General features: G+C 35.4%; 2 protein-coding genes across 2 annotated transcripts; one reads left to right on the top strand and one right to left on the bottom strand.

Annotated features, from left to right (window-relative positions):
• Positions 1 to 235: 235 nt before the first annotated feature.
• On the top strand, positions 236 to 4,500 carry Uro (Urate oxidase). Its single transcript, XM_076135924.1, has 5 exons — positions 236 to 392; positions 548 to 1,050; positions 1,140 to 1,263; positions 1,349 to 1,535; positions 3,837 to 4,500. The coding sequence occupies exons 1-5, from the start codon at positions 370 to 372 to the stop codon at positions 4,008 to 4,010; spliced, it is 1,011 nt and encodes a 336-aa protein (XP_075992039.1). The 5' UTR covers positions 236 to 369; the 3' UTR covers positions 4,011 to 4,500.
• A 47-nt stretch (positions 4,501 to 4,547) lies between these two features.
• On the bottom strand, positions 4,548 to 21,061 carry LOC142987271 (uncharacterized). Its single transcript, XM_076135926.1, has 6 exons — positions 20,827 to 21,061; positions 20,340 to 20,449; positions 10,193 to 10,343; positions 9,047 to 9,238; positions 8,767 to 8,967; positions 4,548 to 4,812 (listed from the first exon to the last, which is right to left on the bottom strand). The coding sequence occupies exons 1-6, from the start codon at positions 20,878 to 20,880 to the stop codon at positions 4,756 to 4,758; spliced, it is 765 nt and encodes a 254-aa protein (XP_075992041.1). The 5' UTR covers positions 20,881 to 21,061; the 3' UTR covers positions 4,548 to 4,755.
• Between the last annotated feature and the right edge of the window lie 174 nt (positions 21,062 to 21,235).

Genomic DNA, 21,235 nt, shown 5'->3' with positions numbered 1-21,235 from the left:
CGTTAACTTTCTGGCGGCTTGGGAAAATAAGTTTCAATAGGAAGACTAAAATTGAGTTTAAAGACTTGAACAAAAAATGTGTAGGTATATCCAAATAAGTCAACGTACATTCAAACAGTGCCGATATACGTATCTAAATCATAATAAGATGTATATGTAAACTTAGATAAATAACTAATTAATGAGCGTTACAATCTCAGCGGCAATAGAGGCGCGTGCTCGGCGCTGATAACGCGGGTCACAGCGGGTCACACAGGGTACTCTTATAAGTGAGGCTTGAAGCGGTGGCGGAACAGTGCATGTTGGGCTATGCGCCGACGTTCTTTCCTACATTCTCTAAAAATTAAGTGATTTTATTGGTTATTAAAAATGCCGTGGACTAGCATTAACAGGTAATTATTATAGGTGTAATTTTTCTTAGAATAACCTTTTAGAAATTAGATAGTATCTATCTAATTTATTTATTTTCTAACTTGTGATTGCCTGTAGAATTTTTTACCTCAATTTTTCAATGTTATTTAATTAAAATTTGTATTATTACTTTCAGAATTTACGCGAAACCCTCGAACACAAGTTCGGAAGCACCTGTGTCCAACGCTTTGAAGTCTGGACCGATGCTGACGGCTTCGGCGGACTCCGGCGGTCGCTTCGAGCTTAGCCACCATGGCTACGGCAAGAGCGCCGTCAAACTCCTTCACGTCCACCGTGACGCGGACTATCACTCTATCCGCGAATTTGAAGTGTTCACGGAACTGAAATTGCAATCGGAAAGCGCTTACGTTATTGGAGACAATAAGGATGTGGTGGCTACTGATTCACAAAAGAATACCGTGTATTTACTAGCAAAGAAACATGGAGTCAAGACTCCTGAAGAATTTGGTGCTGTAGTTGTGGCTCATTTCCTGTATATGTACAAACAAGTGGTGGAAGCGAAATGCAGAGTAGTTGAGTATCCCTGGGAGAGACTGCAGGCAGGCACACCTCACAATCACGCTTTCGTATTTTCACCAACTGCAACGAGGTGGTCTGAAGTATCACAAGCTCGGCACGGTAAGTTCAGAATACTATTTTAATTTCATCCATCGATGTGTGTGATTATAGAACAACAGTTCATTCAAATATTTTTTTTGTTTATACAGAGGCTGTCATAGTGAAATCGGGTTTGAGTGGACTCCGCGTCCTCAAAACTACGCAATCAGCGTTCGTTGACTTCGTACAAGATGAATACACGACACTGAGTGATGCTGCCGAAAGAATATTTAGGTATTTATTTTAATAAATATTTGTATGAGGCTTCTTTTGTTAATATAATTAATTAAAGATGTACTAAAGTTATTTTTTTCAACAGTACGGTAGTTGAAGCAGAGTGGGTATATGACAGCATGCGTACAGCAGACTTCGACAACGCTTGGCTGACAGTTAAGGACGCGATATTGGACAAATTCGCCGGACCCCCGGACATTGGAGTCTATTCACCCTCAGTACAACACACCTTGTATCAAGCCGAGAAGACTGTGTTGGAGAAAGTCTCAGAGGTAAGAATTCTTACATTACATTTGCCAGATGATACTTAACATTGAAAAGATCTTTTAATAAATCAATCACTTTTATTTGCTATTCTATTTAATAGGTCAGACGTAATATTTGCACACGAATAGAAATATAAAAGTAACGTATGACTGCCGTCTTATCATAACTATCATTATTCACGCCGAAAATAGGTTGAGGTCTAAGTTCCGAGAATAAATATTTTTAAGAAACCTTGTCGACATATGACTCGTTGAGACGTTATTTATAAATCGTTGCGTTTTGATCCACTTTTTTATTTTAAGGCCTATTACAAAATACTTTTTACAACCACTAAATGTCAACAATTAATAGCTGTGTTTAACAACTAATTTCGCATCGTTAAACGGTAGTAAAAACGTCTGTTTTCACTTTAAACTTTATATTTTATTTAGTTAGAGATCTTGAATTAGAATAATCACATGACGTAGAGTCGTTTTGAAAAATTACACATTCGATAGATTTTTTACAAAGCTAGAAAATCTTTGTGTTATTGGTCATATTGCCTTTGTTTACCAATAAATTGATTGAAGTTACTACTTATAGCGACTAGTGAGTATGCATCAATATCTCGTAGTATGAAAAATTCGTTTACTTTGTTGCAACTGTCTGTAGCGATATGTCTTTTGAGTGGTACAGAAATAAACATTACACGTATCTATGTTTAGAGCCGGCGGTCAATAGCCCGCAGTGTTGCCGCACTACTGATTTCTCTCGGGAACCCTATTTTCTTAGGCTTTATTTTGCTTTTATTGAGATAGTAATAAATAGATCAATTTTGTGTAAAATGTGTACTGAAAATAGACTGATTCAATACCAGTTTTAAGGTTTATTAGTTCACAATGTTTCATCTGAGAAGTAACTAATTGATAACCAGGATGTTTAAATTAGTTAAATTGGCTTCTGTAGTATATTTTTTTTTAGTCAAACACGTGATATTGTTGATAGAATATAATCTCTATTTCATGCCCCGAGATGACACATTCCAAAAAAAACGTCCTGATAGTCGGTCATAATTCAAGGATGATTCTTAAAAAAAAAAACAGTTGAAGAATTCAACTAACTTGTAATTGTAAAATAGTAATATGGCTTTAGTTTTCGGCCAGCACATGCTATTGTTTATAAATCATTAATGAGACAACAAAGAGTTTTATCGGAAGTGAATCCGGTCAATCGTGTAGTTATGCCGACGGTATCAGACTGTACGTCACAGCTATTTTGTTTGTGAACGGGCGTCGGTCACGTGAATAAAGGCCGAAAGGCTATCGAATTAAAACCCGGAGGCTGATTGCGTTTGTTTACCAATAACATTATTTTTTGGTTCAACTAATTATATGACCTTGGTTGCCAGTTCGATAGGTATAGATAATTTTCTTCTTCGTGTTTCGAGGATGCTTAGGCACGGATTTATAACTTCGAATAACCTGTCCTAACAAACGAAAGCTGGTTAATAAAAGCGACAATTAAAAAAAAAATAAGCCTGACAATTGGCTATCGCTAAAATCTTTAGCTTTGAAGGTCATAATCGTAAAACTATGAAGTTGTTACAAAGTTTTTTTTTTTCCAAATATTTGTTTGCCTTTGAAAAAATCTTTGTGATTTTAATTTTAGACCAATTAGCACTGCGACAGTATATAGAATAGTAGTTTATCTTAAATAAACACTCATTTGACATAGTTATCGTCATAGAAAGTGGTTCAAAACAAGTTAGTAACAGTGAATAATTAGAGGTGAACAAACAAATATGATTAAAACCGACAGACTCAACAATAATTAATGTACAAAAGTCAAGTGATAAATTCATTAATAAATATTATTTGTAGGTAACTTTGTTATCGTTGACAACGACAAAACATGTTTGTAATAAAGGTGCTCTCTTGCACGCAGGTTATTGTTGCTCTCGGTACCTTTATTATTGTATACCTATCTGTAAAATAATAGCAAAATAATAATAAAATACTATCTGGTGAAATTTTATGTATTATTGCGTATAATATTTAAAATAGTTAAGCGCTTGATAGTAAAATGTCATTTAATTACCGCTTCGTTGTTCTTGTATTAATCTCTATTATATAGCATAAGATTTCACGAAAAATTGTGACTCAACCTGAAATAAAAATAAAGAACAAACAGTTCATTCACAAAATTCAAGTGCATAATATATATTATATTCTTTTTGCAAAAATCAGTCATATGCTATAAGTAAATTGTATACGTTGACTTTTCCTTAAAAAAACTGTAAACTAATCCACTGTTTCTTTTGCTCACAGATCACCTGGATCAAAATGACGATGCCAAACAAGCACTACCTCAACATCGACATGTCAAAATTCCCTGCCAACGTGACGAAAGGCGACCCTCGCCACCAAATCTACCAGCCTATTGACAAACCCGCTGGCCTTATCTACGCGCAACTACGCCGTAGACCCAAAAGCCACTTGTGACGAACAAACTGCTACGCCTCGTAGAGCGCCGCTACCTTAGGATTATGTATAGCTTTATGTAACACACGTAACTTTGCACACGCCCGATGGCACTAATTTATATTGTAAATATTTGATTTTGTAAAAATTTAAAAAGCACCGATTGTGCTACGCCAACATGGCCGCGCCAATTTACGTGTGTAGAGCTCTCTATTGACTATTATCTAAGTTGTAAACGAGGGGACGTTGCTGTTATCCCCTTCTTTCGCATTTTTATTATTTGTTCTGAACAATATCGGCATAAACTTAACGTTTTAATACGAAAATGTTGATTAATTTTTATATGATTTTAAAGTTATGTTTATATCTAGTCAAGGTATTAATTTCGCTGCTTGACTGTGTTAAACCAAAGTTGACTACAGTTTCAATGCGGTTTGTAATTATGTAAGTTTGTGTTTACCATTAGTGTAATAAGTATAATTAAGCTTGAATAAACTTTCGAAGTATTAAACTGTGTCTGACTACCAAGGTTCGTGATATTGAAAATGACAAAGGATGTTGATTTTTATAGACATTTATTGCATACAAAATTAGTTCATTGTGTTGTCGGTATACATTTTTAAATCCCGATGAGGGAATATTGAATGTCATGACCAGGACAGAGCAAATGAGACGTAAGACTACATTATGTTGCTATCAGGTACATACTTGTAATACGACGCTACACACCACGTAGTTACTCTTAAAATTAAATAAATAAAATACTTTACAGACGTTTCGTTCCAATGATCTTATCAGCCAGCGCGTAAAGCTCTTCAACTGTCTGTAAAAGAAAAAATACGTCATCAGAACAACATATACGTTATCAATACAGGAAGAACTATGAGGAATAAATACTAGGAAGTAGTTTCTAAGAAGAGTTCATAAATAAGTTACGTAATAAATCGATATGAAACGAAGATTTTACGTTAAAAACTTCGATTATGTAAAGAGTGAATGCGATTCACATTTTAATAAATAGTATTGGATACCTATAAAACGATTAATTTGTTGTAAAAGTTAATTGCATTGTAAATATACGGGTCTGAGTTTCTTTACACTATCAATATTGTTGCCGTCAGAAAAACAATAATCAGAACATTGAGCGTGAATTCCCGGTTGTCTTACGAAAAATAATTGTTGTTGGGTTTTTACCAATTCGGGACATTCGTATGCAACTTTTTCCTTATTGATATTATGCTGGATTCCGGAGCGATATTTTTGCAAAAATATCTGGGAATGTTTTTATAGCAAAAATAATAGTCGACTGGCCAAATTATGTAGGCGATCGAGAGTTCAAAACTTAGGTGTGACTCGTGAATCGTATAACTTTTGCTGACCCAGTGTAAAAAAAATACTTGTGGGAAAAACCTGAAAGTTCTCAAAACAATTAGGGAATGCAATCTCCCCAAACCGAACGAAGTTCGATGTAGACTCAAACGCCTTGTCTTATTGCAGGACAATCAACAGTATGGGTTTTCATATTTTATTATGCACCTACCTACTAATAAAAAATAGACATGTTATTTTCTTGATTGCAAAGTAGGTAAATAGGTTAACAAAAACAGAATACTTAGTTTCATAGTCGTACTATTTTGAGCTTATAAAGCATTTATTATAATTGATAATGTAAGTACACATTATCAGTTAGACGGATGGTCGTAAGGGTCACTAGTGATTGACACGACTTGGACTTCAGAAATGACGTCACAGTTATCTGTACATCGCGATAGACCCCTCCTTTGTATCCTTTTTGTTTACACTAGGAGGGACGAAATTTAGTACCGTTTTTAGTGTCGGACCATCAACAAACAGCTATATTGGGATCTCTGGTTTCATAATGCGTCATGGACTTAGTTATCTACACACGTAAGTGTTATGTTATGAAAGCTCAAGATAAGAAAATACCTATAGTGATAGTCAAAGGTCATGGATAGACTGATTAGATTCTCCTTTTCGACCGGACAGGCCATTCTGTGAATTATTGAGACCGTTGTACGTTAATTAAAACCCAAGAAAGCCTTCCGTGGCAGTAAGAGTATAGTAAAGTTTCAAAATTTATCGTCCGATCCCAGTAATACTCGTAAAACATAAATATAGCAAAGGAAAACTAATAAAAATAATACCGAAATGTTTCAGGCGACTTTTCCTCCCAGATTCCGCGTAAATTTTATGTATTTTCCAAAATATCTTCTGCCTTGAAGTGTTTTAATAAAGGAATCATGCGCAAAACATATTAGTGTGCGTGGCTTAAAATTTTGTTTTAAATAAAATTTGATGGTTGGTTTTAAAGATAAACATTTTATCCTTTTACTACTACCCTACCTATTAAAACGCATAATTTTCATATTTTTATCAGTTTATGTTTATTGATCAGAAAATAAAATATGCAAATTCTTTAAAATTTAAAATTTTATTAAATAATTTATGCATCTGATCTGGCTTGAACATTAACTTGTTTTCTTACCGTGCCAATTTTTTACCGTCTCTATTTTACTGTATTTTCGGTTTACTAGTTTACAAGTTCAGTGACATTTGTAGGTCGTGTTGTACATACTTTTGTTTGAAAGCTAGCCCATTAGTATGTAGACGAAAGCTTAAGTCATTATACTAAGTGATTTACGACACGACATCCTTCAACGAATTACCTACAATTGAATCGCTTAAACCGTCGTATTCAGAAGTCGGTTATTATGAGAACATGTATTTATAAATCTGCCAATAATTCAAATACAAAAATTTGAATGCGTACTTATCGAATCGATATTCAGTAATGGCATCTCCAAGTCTTTAACTTAAAGGCCTAAGCTTATGTTATTTATGGGTTACGTTTGTACTTGATTTTAATGTAGATAATATCTGTCCGTAAGGCTTGCTATACACATATTCGGTTCGGCAATATTTACCTAGCAACAAAACCGACTTGTCTCACTTGTTCAGCTTGTGCCGATCGGGGTCATCTTCATATACCTACTCGGTTTAGCTACCCGGTTAGGCCGATTAATGCTGAACCGAATATATGTGTACGAAACCTAATGGCATCTCCAAGTCTTTAATTTGAAGGCCTAAACCTATGTTATTTATGGGTTTCGTTTGTACTTGATTTTAATATAGATAATAGAGGCCGCCCGCGACTTCGTCCGCGTGGAAACTCTTCCTATGCAAATCTCGATCCCTCGGGAACTCCGGGATAAAGTAGCCTATGTGTTATTCTGAGTCTTCAGGTACCTATATACCAAATGTCATTGTAATCGGTTCAGTAGTATTTGCATGAAAGAGTAACAAACTTCCATACAAACACAAACTTTCGTATTTATAATATTAGTAGGATAGTAGGATTTATAATATTAGTAGGATATCAGTGCGTAACAAACGCTTGGATCGCACGAGTGTACTAGTATCGAGGTTAGGTCATTACTTATCTGCCGTGGTTGAACGTGATTCATGTCCAGATCTGTACCAGTTTAATCCACTTTCTTCGACAGATTATATATTTTATCGCACCTTTTGTTTTACAAGTATCAACGACTTGTAACTGCTAACCCATGTCGTGGAAAGTTTTGTTTTATTAGTTCAATGCACTAAAATCACGCTACTTCTTATTGAAACTTTGCAAGTACATTCAGTTCATCGAAAAAAAATGGAAAAGTGGGTAATATGTAAAATTGTAGGTTAAGGAATTCAGTTTAGTATACAATGAGTTCCAAGAACAGAATCGGAATGTGCACTATCACATTTTATTTATTTAAAATAATACATAGTATACCTATTACTTAAATTGTATTAATTACTACTTTTACAAAATATTCATCATTAGTAAAAAGATCCTATTTTTCATCTTCAAATTCAGATATTTGTTCAAAAATACTTACATTTTACGTACTGAAATACTAAAATTGAGCTATATAAATGCCTAAAAAGCTTTAAGACAGATGTACCCGTGGGAGTACAGCTATATTATCTTGTAAAGATTTATTACAATCTTAATTTTTGAAAACTGAGTTTATTCTTTATTCCTATCAATCTGTATTGCATACAATTCTTCATGATAAATAGCTTTGTCCTACTTTAATATTGTACTAGAAATATATCGGATCAGTACATAGAGATTTTGATGTAATGTGTGTTCAGCACGCATTTCACGAATCGTATTTTTTGTATTTGATAACATTCCATCAGGTTAGATGGAACCATTATCTAACCAGGTCACAGGAAAGGGAAATCTTTAAAAAATACAGCACAATACCATTCACCATAAAATAACAGGCAAAGTACCGGACGTGTCATAGTTCCAAAGGGCAAGAGTCGTCCGTCGCTTCATCATCTATGTCGCGATAGCAATATATCAGTGTCATCTGCGCATTATTGTTAAATTGACAATTTATATTGTGTGCACTGCACGCCGATGCCGAGTCATTCTCGATGTTCGAGAAGTTTATAAACATAAGTGTGAGGTTATGCGAGCTAATGACTGTTACACGAGCTTAAGATGAGTCCATAGATCGCTTATATCAGGGGCAGGTGCTCTCGGGGTCAAGTCATCGCGAGCTGGAGCTAGTCCGGTTCACACCGGCTCGTCACGAGCGATATCATCGGTACACTGGTGTTCTAGACTATATAAACAAATCAATAATGTGAACAGACGATGATAACGGCGATTAGACCCTTCGACACGCTGACATCCGCCATCCAGATGTTTCTAGTTCGAAAAATGTTACAAAGTATCATGTGCACTTACCGTGAGATTCTTGAGCGTTTTGACATCATTCGTTTCGTATTTAAGCTGTGCAAATTGTTCGTCAGTAAAGCGGACGCCTCTCTCGATGTCAGTTTGCTTTAGTAGTTCCAATTCTTCATGACATTTCGCTAGGAGCTGTTGGGGCGTAAGCTGTTCCCTTTCTTCTTCTAAATCTTCGGCTTCCGCTTCTTCGTCCATTGACTATAAGAATTAAGACGAAATTTTATGTACGATTCTTAATATCACAACATTATTACGTAAGTTGGTGATGTTAATTTACCTGGTCGAATTTCTGGGAAGCCTTTAATTTTCTATAGTAAGCATCTGCGCGTTTCTTTGAAGCACGGGCGACCTCACGGTTGACCATCCGCCAGAATACGAAGACAGGGTGGTGGAACAGCTCTGGAGGACATTCTTTCAGCGGCGTTTTCCCGACTAAGATTAGTCGTTTAAGCCGCTCCATCTCATCCATCTGTCAATAAGATATATATAATACATGATTATTATATAAAACGGTTTTGATGTGTGACAACCGGTAAAGAGAATATTCCTCGAAACTGGATTGTTTCAGTTATAGGTATACAATGAAACGATTAAGTTCATAAAACAAGCATCGTTCGATTGATGGCTAATTAGGTTCACGTCAGGCGCGTTTCAATGTGAAGCTGACACGAAAGCTGTCTACTGTCAGTCAATAATTATGTTCGCATTCGATTGATTGACACATTCTATGCAAAAGCACCTTCTTTAGATTGTAGTAGTTAATTGACTTTTAGTTTTGATACAAAAAAATGCATATGAGGTGTAAGTAGTACCTACGGCTGCAGCTTATGTCAATGTTTTCGTGTCGTCAATTTTTTTTTAGCTTCAAAAAAGTAATTTATATATAAACGACTAGCTGACCCGCGCAACTTCGCTTGCGTCACATAAGAGAATCATAATTTTCCCCGTTTTTGTAACATTTTTCACTGATACTCTGCTCCTATTGGTCGTAGCGTGATGATATATAGCCTATAGCCTTCCTCGATAAATGGGCTATCTAACACTGAAAGAATTTTTCAAATCGGACCTGTAGTTCCCGAGATTAGCGCGTTCAAACAAACAAACAAACAAACAAACTCTTCAGCTTTATAATATTAGTATAGATAAACACAAAACAGTAGCCTTCTAAAGCCTTTGAAATCGACATCGAATTATTTGAATTATGGTTATTATAATTTGGTTTTAAATGCAAGACTTTTATGCAGATAAGATGGTAAGCTTCCTACCACTACGTATTATAGATAAATAATAAATATAAAGTAGCTAGCTAGCTCTTCTCATAAGGCTCTACCCCCTTTCCGAGCTAGTGGTCGGTAGGTCTCAATATTTGACTTAAATGAAAAAAATACTTGATTTTGATTAAGTTACAAAGGGCTTTACTCACAACTCTGGATGAGATCCTCTTGTTGAGGTTCTCCTCGTTGACTTCGCGGATCCGTTCCTCCAGGTCGTTCATGTAGCTCTTGTCCGTCAGCTTCACCAGGTTCGAGCCCATGTGCTTCTCCAAGCGCGCCCGGACATGCGGATGCGCGAAGCTGTGGACATTATACAATTAACTATGACTCTAAAATATACAAAGCTTATTCAAAACGCACGTAGAGTAATTTTCTCTAATGGCGTTTTACACAGGTTAGTTCACAGGTAAAATCGACGTTTCCTCATCAAAGTAAGGATTCAAAATTGGAAAACAAAATTCTAGTTTCATATATTATTATTTAAAACTCATGAAATGCATTCCTACATATATTATTAAACAGAATAACAGATGTTCAGTAATTTTGGCGCCATTTCGACGGGACGAATTCAAGCGTGAACGTGTAGTATTTACTAGAGTATTCACCTTCGTTTATACACAAATAAAATCAGGGTAACAATGCTAGGTTCTATGCTAATATCGTAGTAAAAAAATAAACACTTATCACATAAACAGAATCGTACGTAAACAATAAATTTGGCGGTTCGTTTCATGGTTCACTGAGACTCACCAGAGCCGCGACGACTCGTTAGGACTCCTTTCTGCACTCGTTTTGGCGGAGCACTTGTGTAGAAACGGTGTACACACCGGAGCCGGCCAGACGTCTCGTCGTCGCCGTAAAGTTTTAGTAGTTTTGACGCTACATGCTCAGTGTCATAGTTGAGACCTTTATCGTGGTGTACGATGGGCCTGGCACGGTATGGCACGGCCCCCACCGACACCACATGTTGGTACAAATTTTGCCTAAAGAAGCATACGCACTTCTTTTACGGTCCGAATAGGATAGTTTTACAATAAATCGGGTCGGTGAAAAGGTGAACAAAAAGAAAACAAGAAGGAATATGTTTTTATTTATTTTTATCATGTTATTATTGAAAGTTATCGGCAAAATTGTTTGTAAAGTTTATTGCAAGGTCAGATAAATGTTAATTGTTGAATGATTAATCACTTATGCACCGTGTATGCACCAAAACATTGATAAAATTGTAAACTCAACTTGCACCTACGCGTATTTAGCATCTAATTATGCTATAAAATATCGTCAAAAATGTACGCTTTATCAAATTTTCAGAGATCATTATTATGATACAGGAAAAATGTTGATGCTTTGCCATTTTTCTTGACCCGCAACCAACTAATAGTCAGTCATGTTATGATACAAACATTTTCATCAATTAAAAGTTTATTTAAATGTTATTGTCGTTAAAATAAAACACGTATTTCATTATAAATTATCTGCCTCACATGTGTACCTATATCACAAACAAAACATCAGTTTTAAGTTGAACGAACAAAGAATTACGTAAAATAATTGTTCCAAGAGAATTACGCAGGTTGATTGCACTTTATCAGTAAAACTTCGATATGATTTTTAATGCGAATACAAAAGCTACAAGACCGGCAAACACTGTATTGAAACCGGGCGTATCATTGTAAAGGGTCCCTAAATTCACGTGACTGTCGAAAATTTAGTCAGCGCCATACATGGCACCGGCATGGCAATCTTGAGTTATTGTCTATCGAATGCATAAAGTTGCATCTTTATGCCACATCGTGTGGCTCTAAGCAATAACCACTGAATTATACGAACAATGTTCACACATAATAATATATTATTCTTTTTATTTTTTAAACGCAGCCATTTGCAATTTGCAAATCACTCAATTTTGCAACTTTATACCACGCCAGGGCGCGTCGTTAAACACATCAAAATGAAACTGAATAGGTTGAATATTGCCATCGAGGTCGATAATTAATAGAGTGTTCGCAAACTACATGTGATTAATTTACAGGTATCATTTATTCATATTTGAAGGTCAAAAACACAGCTGGATGAAAACTTAAAGCTAAGTATAACATGTAAACAAATCTTAAAGAAATTATATTTTTCAAAGTTTAGGAGGCTGTATGATTGATATCTCTAGCGAATGTCGTACGTGCAAAGCAGCACGCGCCGGTTTCCAAACAGCCAATATTTGTTTACATATCGGACATCATTCAAACAGTTATCATCAATGTACTCGGCCCACTTGTGATATCCAAAACGGACACATGACTTCACGCCGATATCATCAGAAGTTCTTCACCCCGTGAGGAAAACGAACGTATTATAAACACGGAAAATGATAAGCAGAAGTTCTACGAACGCAATCAAACATCTTTTATTACACGAGTACCAACTTCGCCAGTAAAGTCTGATATTTTAAAAGTGCGCTACTTCACCAGTTGTCCAATAGTTTTCCAAGTTCTATGGCAAAGTATTCAGTTGCTAAGTTACGCCTGTATCCGGTCGTGTTTGCCGACACGCAGACATGACTCCGAAGAAAAAAAACACCATCAACATATGTTGCCTTCGTAAAGTGTGTTTTATGACACCAATATCATGTTGAAAATATTGATAACTTGTTCACTTTGGCCTTGGGTTACAGTTTTTTTAATGTCTGCTAAGTTTTTCTTAGGTCTACGAGACGCAAAACTTTTTGTAACCGTAGGCTTAGGACTATCAAAATACTTTTTAAAAGTTCTGTTGATTCACGCTATGTTTAGGTTTAGTAGCGAATAACTTTTATTTTAACCACTTTTACGACAGCTAAGTCGAATAAAATGTTGTGACTGTGACACATTTAATACAATTAACAGTGATCACAAAAAGAAAACGATTGCTATCATCTACGAGTTGTCGTAGCACTTCGTAGCACTATAGTCTAATAAAAATCTTTAGAGCCATTTACATAATTTGAATTATTCATTATATTATCAATAATTCCGAAAATAAGGCAACATCGCATTATAAATGTAATAAATTCTGACAAACAGTCGATAACCTCTATCGATACAAATATTTTCTAGTTACGCAACAAACAATATTTGTAGATAGCACAATCGTTATTATGTAATTGTATAAAGTGGATAATAGTGCGTCATGTCGCCGCGCAACGAGCAAATAAATCGAGCAATTATAATAGTGGATTTAGGGCATTATAAGTTAAATGTGTATAATAAACAACGACTAAAATAACTAACAATAATATTATGATAAGTGTCCATACTTGTGTGGATCAGAAGGACGAAGTAATTTAGAACGCGGATTCTAGATTGTACTGTAATCTGTGTGTTTATCTTTGTCATTGATATCGTACAGCTGGGTGCGGCTTCCTTTTAAATTAAAGCTTTTGATAAGTAGCTTATGACATTATGATTAAGGTGCAATATCTTAGTATCTTCCATGCAAGTTCATTAGTTTGACGATTTATACCATAAAATATAAAAAAAACAAATTAGCTAACCATCGTACGATGTAAAGTATTACTTGCAAATAATTACGTGCGTAATCATTAATGACTTCTAAGATAATGACAATGATGTGACCACTTTATACAGACATCACAGCCGTTGTCATGCGACCATAGCTTGAAAAAAAAAACACAATTAGCATGGCGGCAATAACATAAGACAATCAAATATGAATAATGAAGTGGATAAGAATTTAATTGATTCGCATTGTTGCGTACCTACAGTTCGCGAGATGACAAGATCTGCTACTACGCGTGACCAAAGTTCGCATAACTCATTGATAACAGACAATACTACTGTTTGTACCCGTTTGTATTTTAGTTATGGTTGAACAAACAATATGCGCCTCAATTATTATCGAAAGCCTTTTTGTAAAATGGAAAAGTGGCAAAAAGTAACGAAATAGAAGCTTAGTTTTTTACAAAAATATTTATTTACAAAGCGATAAACCACCTATTTATTTTTCAAAGAAAAATAAGAATACATTATATCAAATTTGGGTTGTAAAATAGCTAAATACTATCCATGAATGTCGGAGCGACGAAATAAATATCTAGTTAATTTGTATTTATGAAATGTATACCAATATTTCTCAGAGAAATGATGCGATGTCATCGCGTAATGGCACATCATCGAATGTTTATGGAGTCCGAATTACGGATTACGTGACGATACATTTATTCATCGCGTCACGGCTCATGCCAATGTTCTTACGTACCTACTCTGTAATCGACAGCCAGTACGGCGAAATATTAAAGCTAATGGTTCATAAAAAATTTAAAAAAATGCCTTTGGCTTTGGCTTCTAAAAAATAACTTTTACACAAGTTTCTCCTATGTGCCTTCAACTAAGTTTCTAACCTTAAAATAAGCCTAAATTAGAGACATAAAGTGTTAAACAACGTCTCGAAAAAGTAAAAAAACATTTTATATATCCAAAGACCGAATATTAAAATAAAAGTAGCAGGCCGAGGCGGCAAAAACTTTACTTATTTATTTTTAGTACATCATAATTATGTCTACACGTAGAGTTTTGTTTTATTGCTATACAAGGAGCTTAACCTCGCTCGGTATAATTTTATGTTTCTATACAGAATGTTCGTCTACAGCAGGCTAAGGACTATAACAATACCTTAAAGTTTTACTCCTGTGGTTCGCTATAATACTAACAAATGAACACTAAAACTTGATTATGAGCTGTAGAAACGCTTACATTCCGAATTTATTCTTCCCCTTTATTACAATATTACCCTCAAAGTCAAAGGACATTACATCACGCTTGCTGTAAATTTGATAGTAGCAACCATCCACGTTTAAGTGTCAATAAATTGAAGCACTGACTCATAGACTTGTTCATATCATGACACATTCCGTCGTCTGCATATTTTTTCGCTAAACTAGAGAATTTCCCACAATGTGGTCATACGTCACACTCCTACGTATTTCACGTTGTATTTTTATAGTAAACAAAATGTTAGAGTTAATAAACGGATAGTTTAATTGCATATCTGAACAAGTGAGAGTATCTACGTCTTGTACATTACCGCCTTACAAGCGATGCACGAAACCATCGGCAGTAAAGCAAAATGCCGTGATATTTTTAAAGCTTATAAACGTCACAGGCATTGAACGATTTTAGAATTTATGTACTTCGAGATTCGACTTTCCATGAGGATTTGAATTTATGTTTTATCCATAAAAACGGATGATGTTATTGAGACTGTGAATGGGCGTGAGTCCAAGGTGTCGTCATCGGCGTTACTTACGTTTACCAAACGCTATTTGCAATCAATGTTAGGATGTGTCATGGATATTTACAGATTAAATTAGATCAGAAAACGATTTAGTATTTATGTACGATTTGTAGACAGCTAGGTGCCATTTGCTGCTAATTCTGCGCCTGTTAAATTTATATTATGTAAAACGGTAAGATCTGCACAATGCTTCGCGTCTGATTTGCTCAGCGGTATGAGTACAAGTATTTTTCTACTTTAGGAGCTAGTAGGCACAATACATCACCTAGTTAGCTAATAATAATAATACTATTTATCACTTTACCGATAAGCTTTTATTTCTTTCGGTACACAAAAAAAAACAAAATAATGATACACCCGAGTTCAATGACGATATCACGTTTAAATTTGATACCCCTCTAATCATAGGGCTATCAATTGTACTCGTCAATCGCGAACAGATAACAATAATGATTAAGAAGTAGGTACGAATGCAAAAGTAAAAGAAACTGAAAGGAAAGGTCAAAGACCTTAAGACTAAATGGGTAGGCTTGTCTGGGCAACAGTCGCGACTCCGTATTTTATGAGTCATTTAGGTTAGCGAGTACGATTGTAGGCTGTTGTGGGGCAATTGATTTTATTAAAAACCTTCATGGGCTGTCCCAACATTTGTGCCCGCTTAGTATATGTTACTAATTAATTTGTTGTAGAGTTGAACATATTTTATTGTTTTGAAAATAGTAAGGATTTATGAAGGTTTTTGCGACCGTGGAGTTAGTTTTGGTATATATAAACTTACAGACAGCTTCGGAAACAGAAAACCTTCATTTATATACTCATCGCCTCATTAGAGATTCGATTTAGATCTTGTTATATGCAGTAATGTGCACCTTACACCTTACACCACCGAGCAATAAAACACATTGTAAATACATTGTATTGTATCACTCAGTAATGTAATACATTGCAATAGTATACTATGGTCCAGCAACTGTTGTACCTAAATAATAGTAGGGAATTTCTCGTTATCTCATTTTGTAGGTACTTACTCGTGAACACGATATCACATCTGCTATTAATTATCTAATATGATTGACCTATTTCATCGTTATGGGTATTGCAAAATGACGACGAATTTTCAAACGCAGTTTTTATTTTTTCACGTTCATCTGCTAAGAAAACACATTGATTTCTACATGAAGGTCTTAAAGGCTCCAGGCAAAAGAGCTTTTGAGATACCATAGACATGGAACGCAGGTGAAGCCAACCCTTAACTCCAAGCTCAACCCATGACAATTTGCAAGCCCTTCACGCTTTGCGAAAGTCATCACTGCCACCTATGGGAGCCATTCGTTTCTAGACAAAGCTTGTTATAATCACTATTGCTTAAGTGTAAGAACTTTTAAAATCATATAAAATCTATCAGATATCAACATATATTATGTAGAAATGGGGAAATTAAATTAATGCCACTTTCGCATGCGAGTAGTATTTGACTCTAAATTGAGTCTGGATTTAAATGCAAAATCTAGGTAACGGCTCCGAGACCTTCAAAATTATAATCTAAAATTATGATAATTTATATTGAAATATGGCCGACATTTGAAGCTTCTGAACCTAGTTACATCGAGTTTAGATACTTATCAGTATACCAATCATAAGGCAATATGTTATTAACATATTCTCTTCCCAAAATACTTGAGGTAAAGTAGGCCTGAATATTCAAAACATGATCAAAATATGTAAACAGGGGGAGATCCTCTCAAGTTTCGCCTGTAACTTCATGATAAATTGTGTTTGCGCACGCACGACACACTTTGATATTTTGTCTACCATCCGACTGATTGATTTGTCCTTAATATTGTTTAAGTTTAGATAAGTTTTTCTTTACAATAGGATCATAACTATAACATATGTGAGAAAATGATAAAACGAGACTCTCGAGATCTGTTAAATTAGGTTCATCTTAAAGAGCTTAATAAATGACTTGCGCGTATGTTCTTCTAATAATTTCTTAATTTCAATTTTTATGTTAGAACCCTGAAAATTGGAAGGCATTTTACACTATCAATCAAAAAATGGCTGTACTACAACTGTTAAAATGTTGTAAAAATTTCTATGAACACGTACTTAAGTGTTTTAAAAGTTATAATCTCGGAAATGAAACCAGGAAAGCATAATAATATATACCTAGTATACATAATATATTTTTTACAATGACACATAACTTTATTTTTTAGGAATATTAAACAGTATGGAGAATTTGCCAAAACAAAAATCAACGGTAGTTTTGATTCCTTCTCTGTATGTTATCTTTCGATGTAACTACCTATCAAAATAATTGCAAGAATAACAACGGGAAAAATCTGATCCCGGTTTAGTTAATCTTATTACATTCCACAAAGCCATTCTAAAAAGAGACTACAAAATAATATAGTAGGATATTAATAATCAAGAATAAAACTAGGCAGACTAATAACAAATTAATGTTTACATTATGGCAGTGCGAATAACGCAAAATAAAGTCATTAATTACATTAAACTTATTACTTTGAACCGTAACAAGTGCGTGTCGCGGCGACGCACGCCGCGCGCCACAACATCTCCCGATAACGCGCTGAAAACTCACTCGAGATTTATGGATCCTTTTGTGAACCGGCCGTGTAAACAAACCACACATTCATTGTTTTGATTAACTACGAAAAGAGTAAACGTTTCATGAACAGTCTATCAATAGACGTGACGGAAGCCCTTATAGTGTTCATGTATACACTTTGTTGGAAAACTTTAAGATAAAAAGAGAGTAAAAATAAGCTTTTGTGAAGCTTGAACTTTTATCCGGTTTTGTTGTATGCTCTACGTCTAATTTTATATTGTTATTTTATATTTGAACTACTTATTTTAAAACTAGTGCAGCGTTATATTAAAGATGCATTGGATATGTTATGAAACAGTCTGGTGCTGTAAATAAAATAATTGTTATGTTATAGAACCTGAGAGAAGATGCTCTTCTCGTTGGGACATCAACAAACACGGCATAGTCGTCAGCGTCAGCAGCAGATCGTCTTCGGCCGCGACCGGCGAGGAGTTCGATGGTCGTCCAGAAAGAGCCCTCGGAGGCACTTGAAGGTGTTCGTTGCATCTTCGCGGTGTAATCACAGGTGCATGTTGCCCGACCCGCGGCTCAAGGTGCAATGACTGCCGCCGCCATCATAGTCTCAACCACCCCTTCCCCCATAGTTTCGACACCACCGTCTCTACACGCGAACATTAATCTTCCTCCTCGACACCTTTCATGGATAATTCCCCGCGTATTCACTGATATCTATAGACACTTACTCTACTGTGCCACGCTTCTTTTAACAAGTTAATAGCTAATTTGCAAGCCGATTCATCGATTACGAATCTATTAATTTACAAGTTCGTAGTAAAACTACGCGAACCGTTTACAGAGTGTTTATTTTTCTTTATTAAACTTAAAATCAGGTATGTGTTGTGAAAATATATTTGGTTTACAAGAATGTGTAGAAACTCAACGAAAATGGTGTGTGTGTCTAGTGGACACTTGGCTTAAATGCGGCGCATTTGAAGACATCCTGCGTTGACCCGGATAGCACCAACGTCGCCGGTCGCGACCGGGTCAGCCGGATGCCTCAGCCGCGGCCTTCGCAGTCTCACGAAAATAATTACGTCTTTTAGGTTAATACACTTTTCTATGCTGCTAGCGAATTTTGCAATACAAGGTTGACATAAAAATATAATCGAACATGAAAGCTAGAGTCAGGGTATGTCGACGTGTGGTTTTAATGCCTCATACGATACACGAATTGAATGTTTATGAAGGCAACACGACAACGTGTGATGGCTGGCAGGTAATGTCGTTCTGTCATATGACATGGCGGTATGGCACATTCGGAATAAAGATGTTACGATAGTATAACTGAGGGAGGTCACGTGAGGGCGCGGGCGGCACGTGCTTTACTAATCATTGTTTATACAAGTCTTGTAAAAACATAAGATTAGGATGACGTCAGTTGTTTTGGAGGCCTAATGAATCTGAAATGCGTTTGATAAATAATAATTGTAATAAATGTGTCGGATAAGAGACGAAATCACGTCTAAAAAAAGCTTTTACGTTGCCTGACTGTTATTACTGTCAATATTAGTAGCTACGAGGAGGTACAGTTTAATATTTCAGCTGTGTTTACTCAGACATATGTAATGTAAGAAAGTATTTCCCTTTGCGTAGTCGTAGTAGAATTATATTCGAACAGTTGCTATGTTGTTGGTGTTCTCATCTTTTATGTTGGCAGGCACCAGTTTAAATACGGATAATGAATAAAATTTTGTGTTGAAAATTATGGTGTAGTCAATTTAATTTCAAGCTTCACCAAATATATTTATTTTCTATTATAGCTTTAGTTGTTTCATGAGGCAAACATTACATTTTATATCGACTATTGAAATTGGTTTGTCTCACAATAAACTTAATCTCGTAATTAACGTAAAAGATTTCGGATATTCTAAACTCAACTAATTTAGAAAGTCACAGTTCAAAGTCTAATGTTAAAACAACAAAAGTTCGATAATGGCGGTGATAACGTTTTTATTACCTAAAATATTTACACGAACGTTCAACGGTTAATTAACACTCAGAGATTGTTTACAGAGGTCACGGTTCTAATAGAAAGAGTATAAAATGAGTATAAAATGCCGGATCTTCGCATTATATTTAGGTATATTAGATCTAACACTAACAATCCTTCACTCTTCGCGTATGAAAATGCTTTTGTCTGTGATTGATGGAGCGTAATATTTTAAACTGTTTTTGAGTTGCGTTTACTGCTCGTATTCTGTAGCGATTACTGATCGGTAAACGATTATCTAGGTGAAGTAATGTTCTGCGTTTAGTGGGAATAATATCTACGAAATAGATAAATATTTTCGAGTTTAAGAAAAGTATAGGTACGTTCAATATTTTTGCTGTGCAGTTGCCACCATTTAAGTGACGATAATCAGAATAGAACTTACGCATATTGTATGATTTTGGCCTGCCACCATCGCGGCAAGTTTGGAAGTTGAAATCTTTTCATTTTTTTGCGGCCCATTTCAGTTTCACCTTGTTCATCTTCACCCTCCACCTGATGAAGAAAATATATCAGAAAGGTATTGGTTATATGACTTCATGAGATAATTTATGGAGGAAAGAGATCCGCTAGGTTGAAGTGGGATTGAACCGGACAGGTCCATCGAGCGCACCTGGACAGATAAGCTAATATTGCTATGAAGTGAGTGTTACAAGATGCTCCACAGCGAAGTGGAAGGTTCAAACGAAGATGGAGAGGACTAGACGCGTTTTTAGATGGATAGTCAGACCTAACGATCTGTCGATTGTAAAGCCAATGGAGTCATTGTCCAGCAGTGGGACGTGGTTTATTAAAGCTAATTAAGAAGAAGTTTAATAGATAGTCTGATCAAAATTTGTCAGTGGTGTTGTTTTTAACTGCTACATACATACCCGGAGTTTTACTCGCTTCTCCTTATCATCTTTTGGTGCATCTGCCTCGGCCATTTTTGCAATATTAGTTTAACGTTTCAGAAAAGACCAAAATTTATTATCACTGTAAATTTTGAAAGAAACGCTATAATTTCGACTACTAATTTACATTATTTATAATTTTGTTAGCTAAAGTTATGAAACTAAAAAATTTAGGTCGGCCACGATATGGGCCCGGGCCAAAAAATACATGTAATGTGTCACAATGACATATTCTACCATGGAAATGATTTTTTTTATCAAAAATCTATGCTGCCAACTAATAAATATACCATAATGAGATTATAGGTGGCATAGATCCTTTTTCAGGATAAATATTATTTTTTGAGCCTACACTGCTTACTGCTACACTTGCTACACTGAATATAAT

Source organism: Anticarsia gemmatalis, chromosome 3 (genome assembly GCF_050436995.1).
Source record: "Anticarsia gemmatalis isolate Benzon Research Colony breed Stoneville strain chromosome 3, ilAntGemm2 primary, whole genome shotgun sequence".
Classification (NCBI taxonomy): domain Eukaryota; kingdom Metazoa; phylum Arthropoda; class Insecta; order Lepidoptera; family Erebidae; genus Anticarsia; species Anticarsia gemmatalis.
Note: the sequence above shows the minus strand (reverse complement) of the source record. Positions and strands in the feature narration are given on the sequence as shown.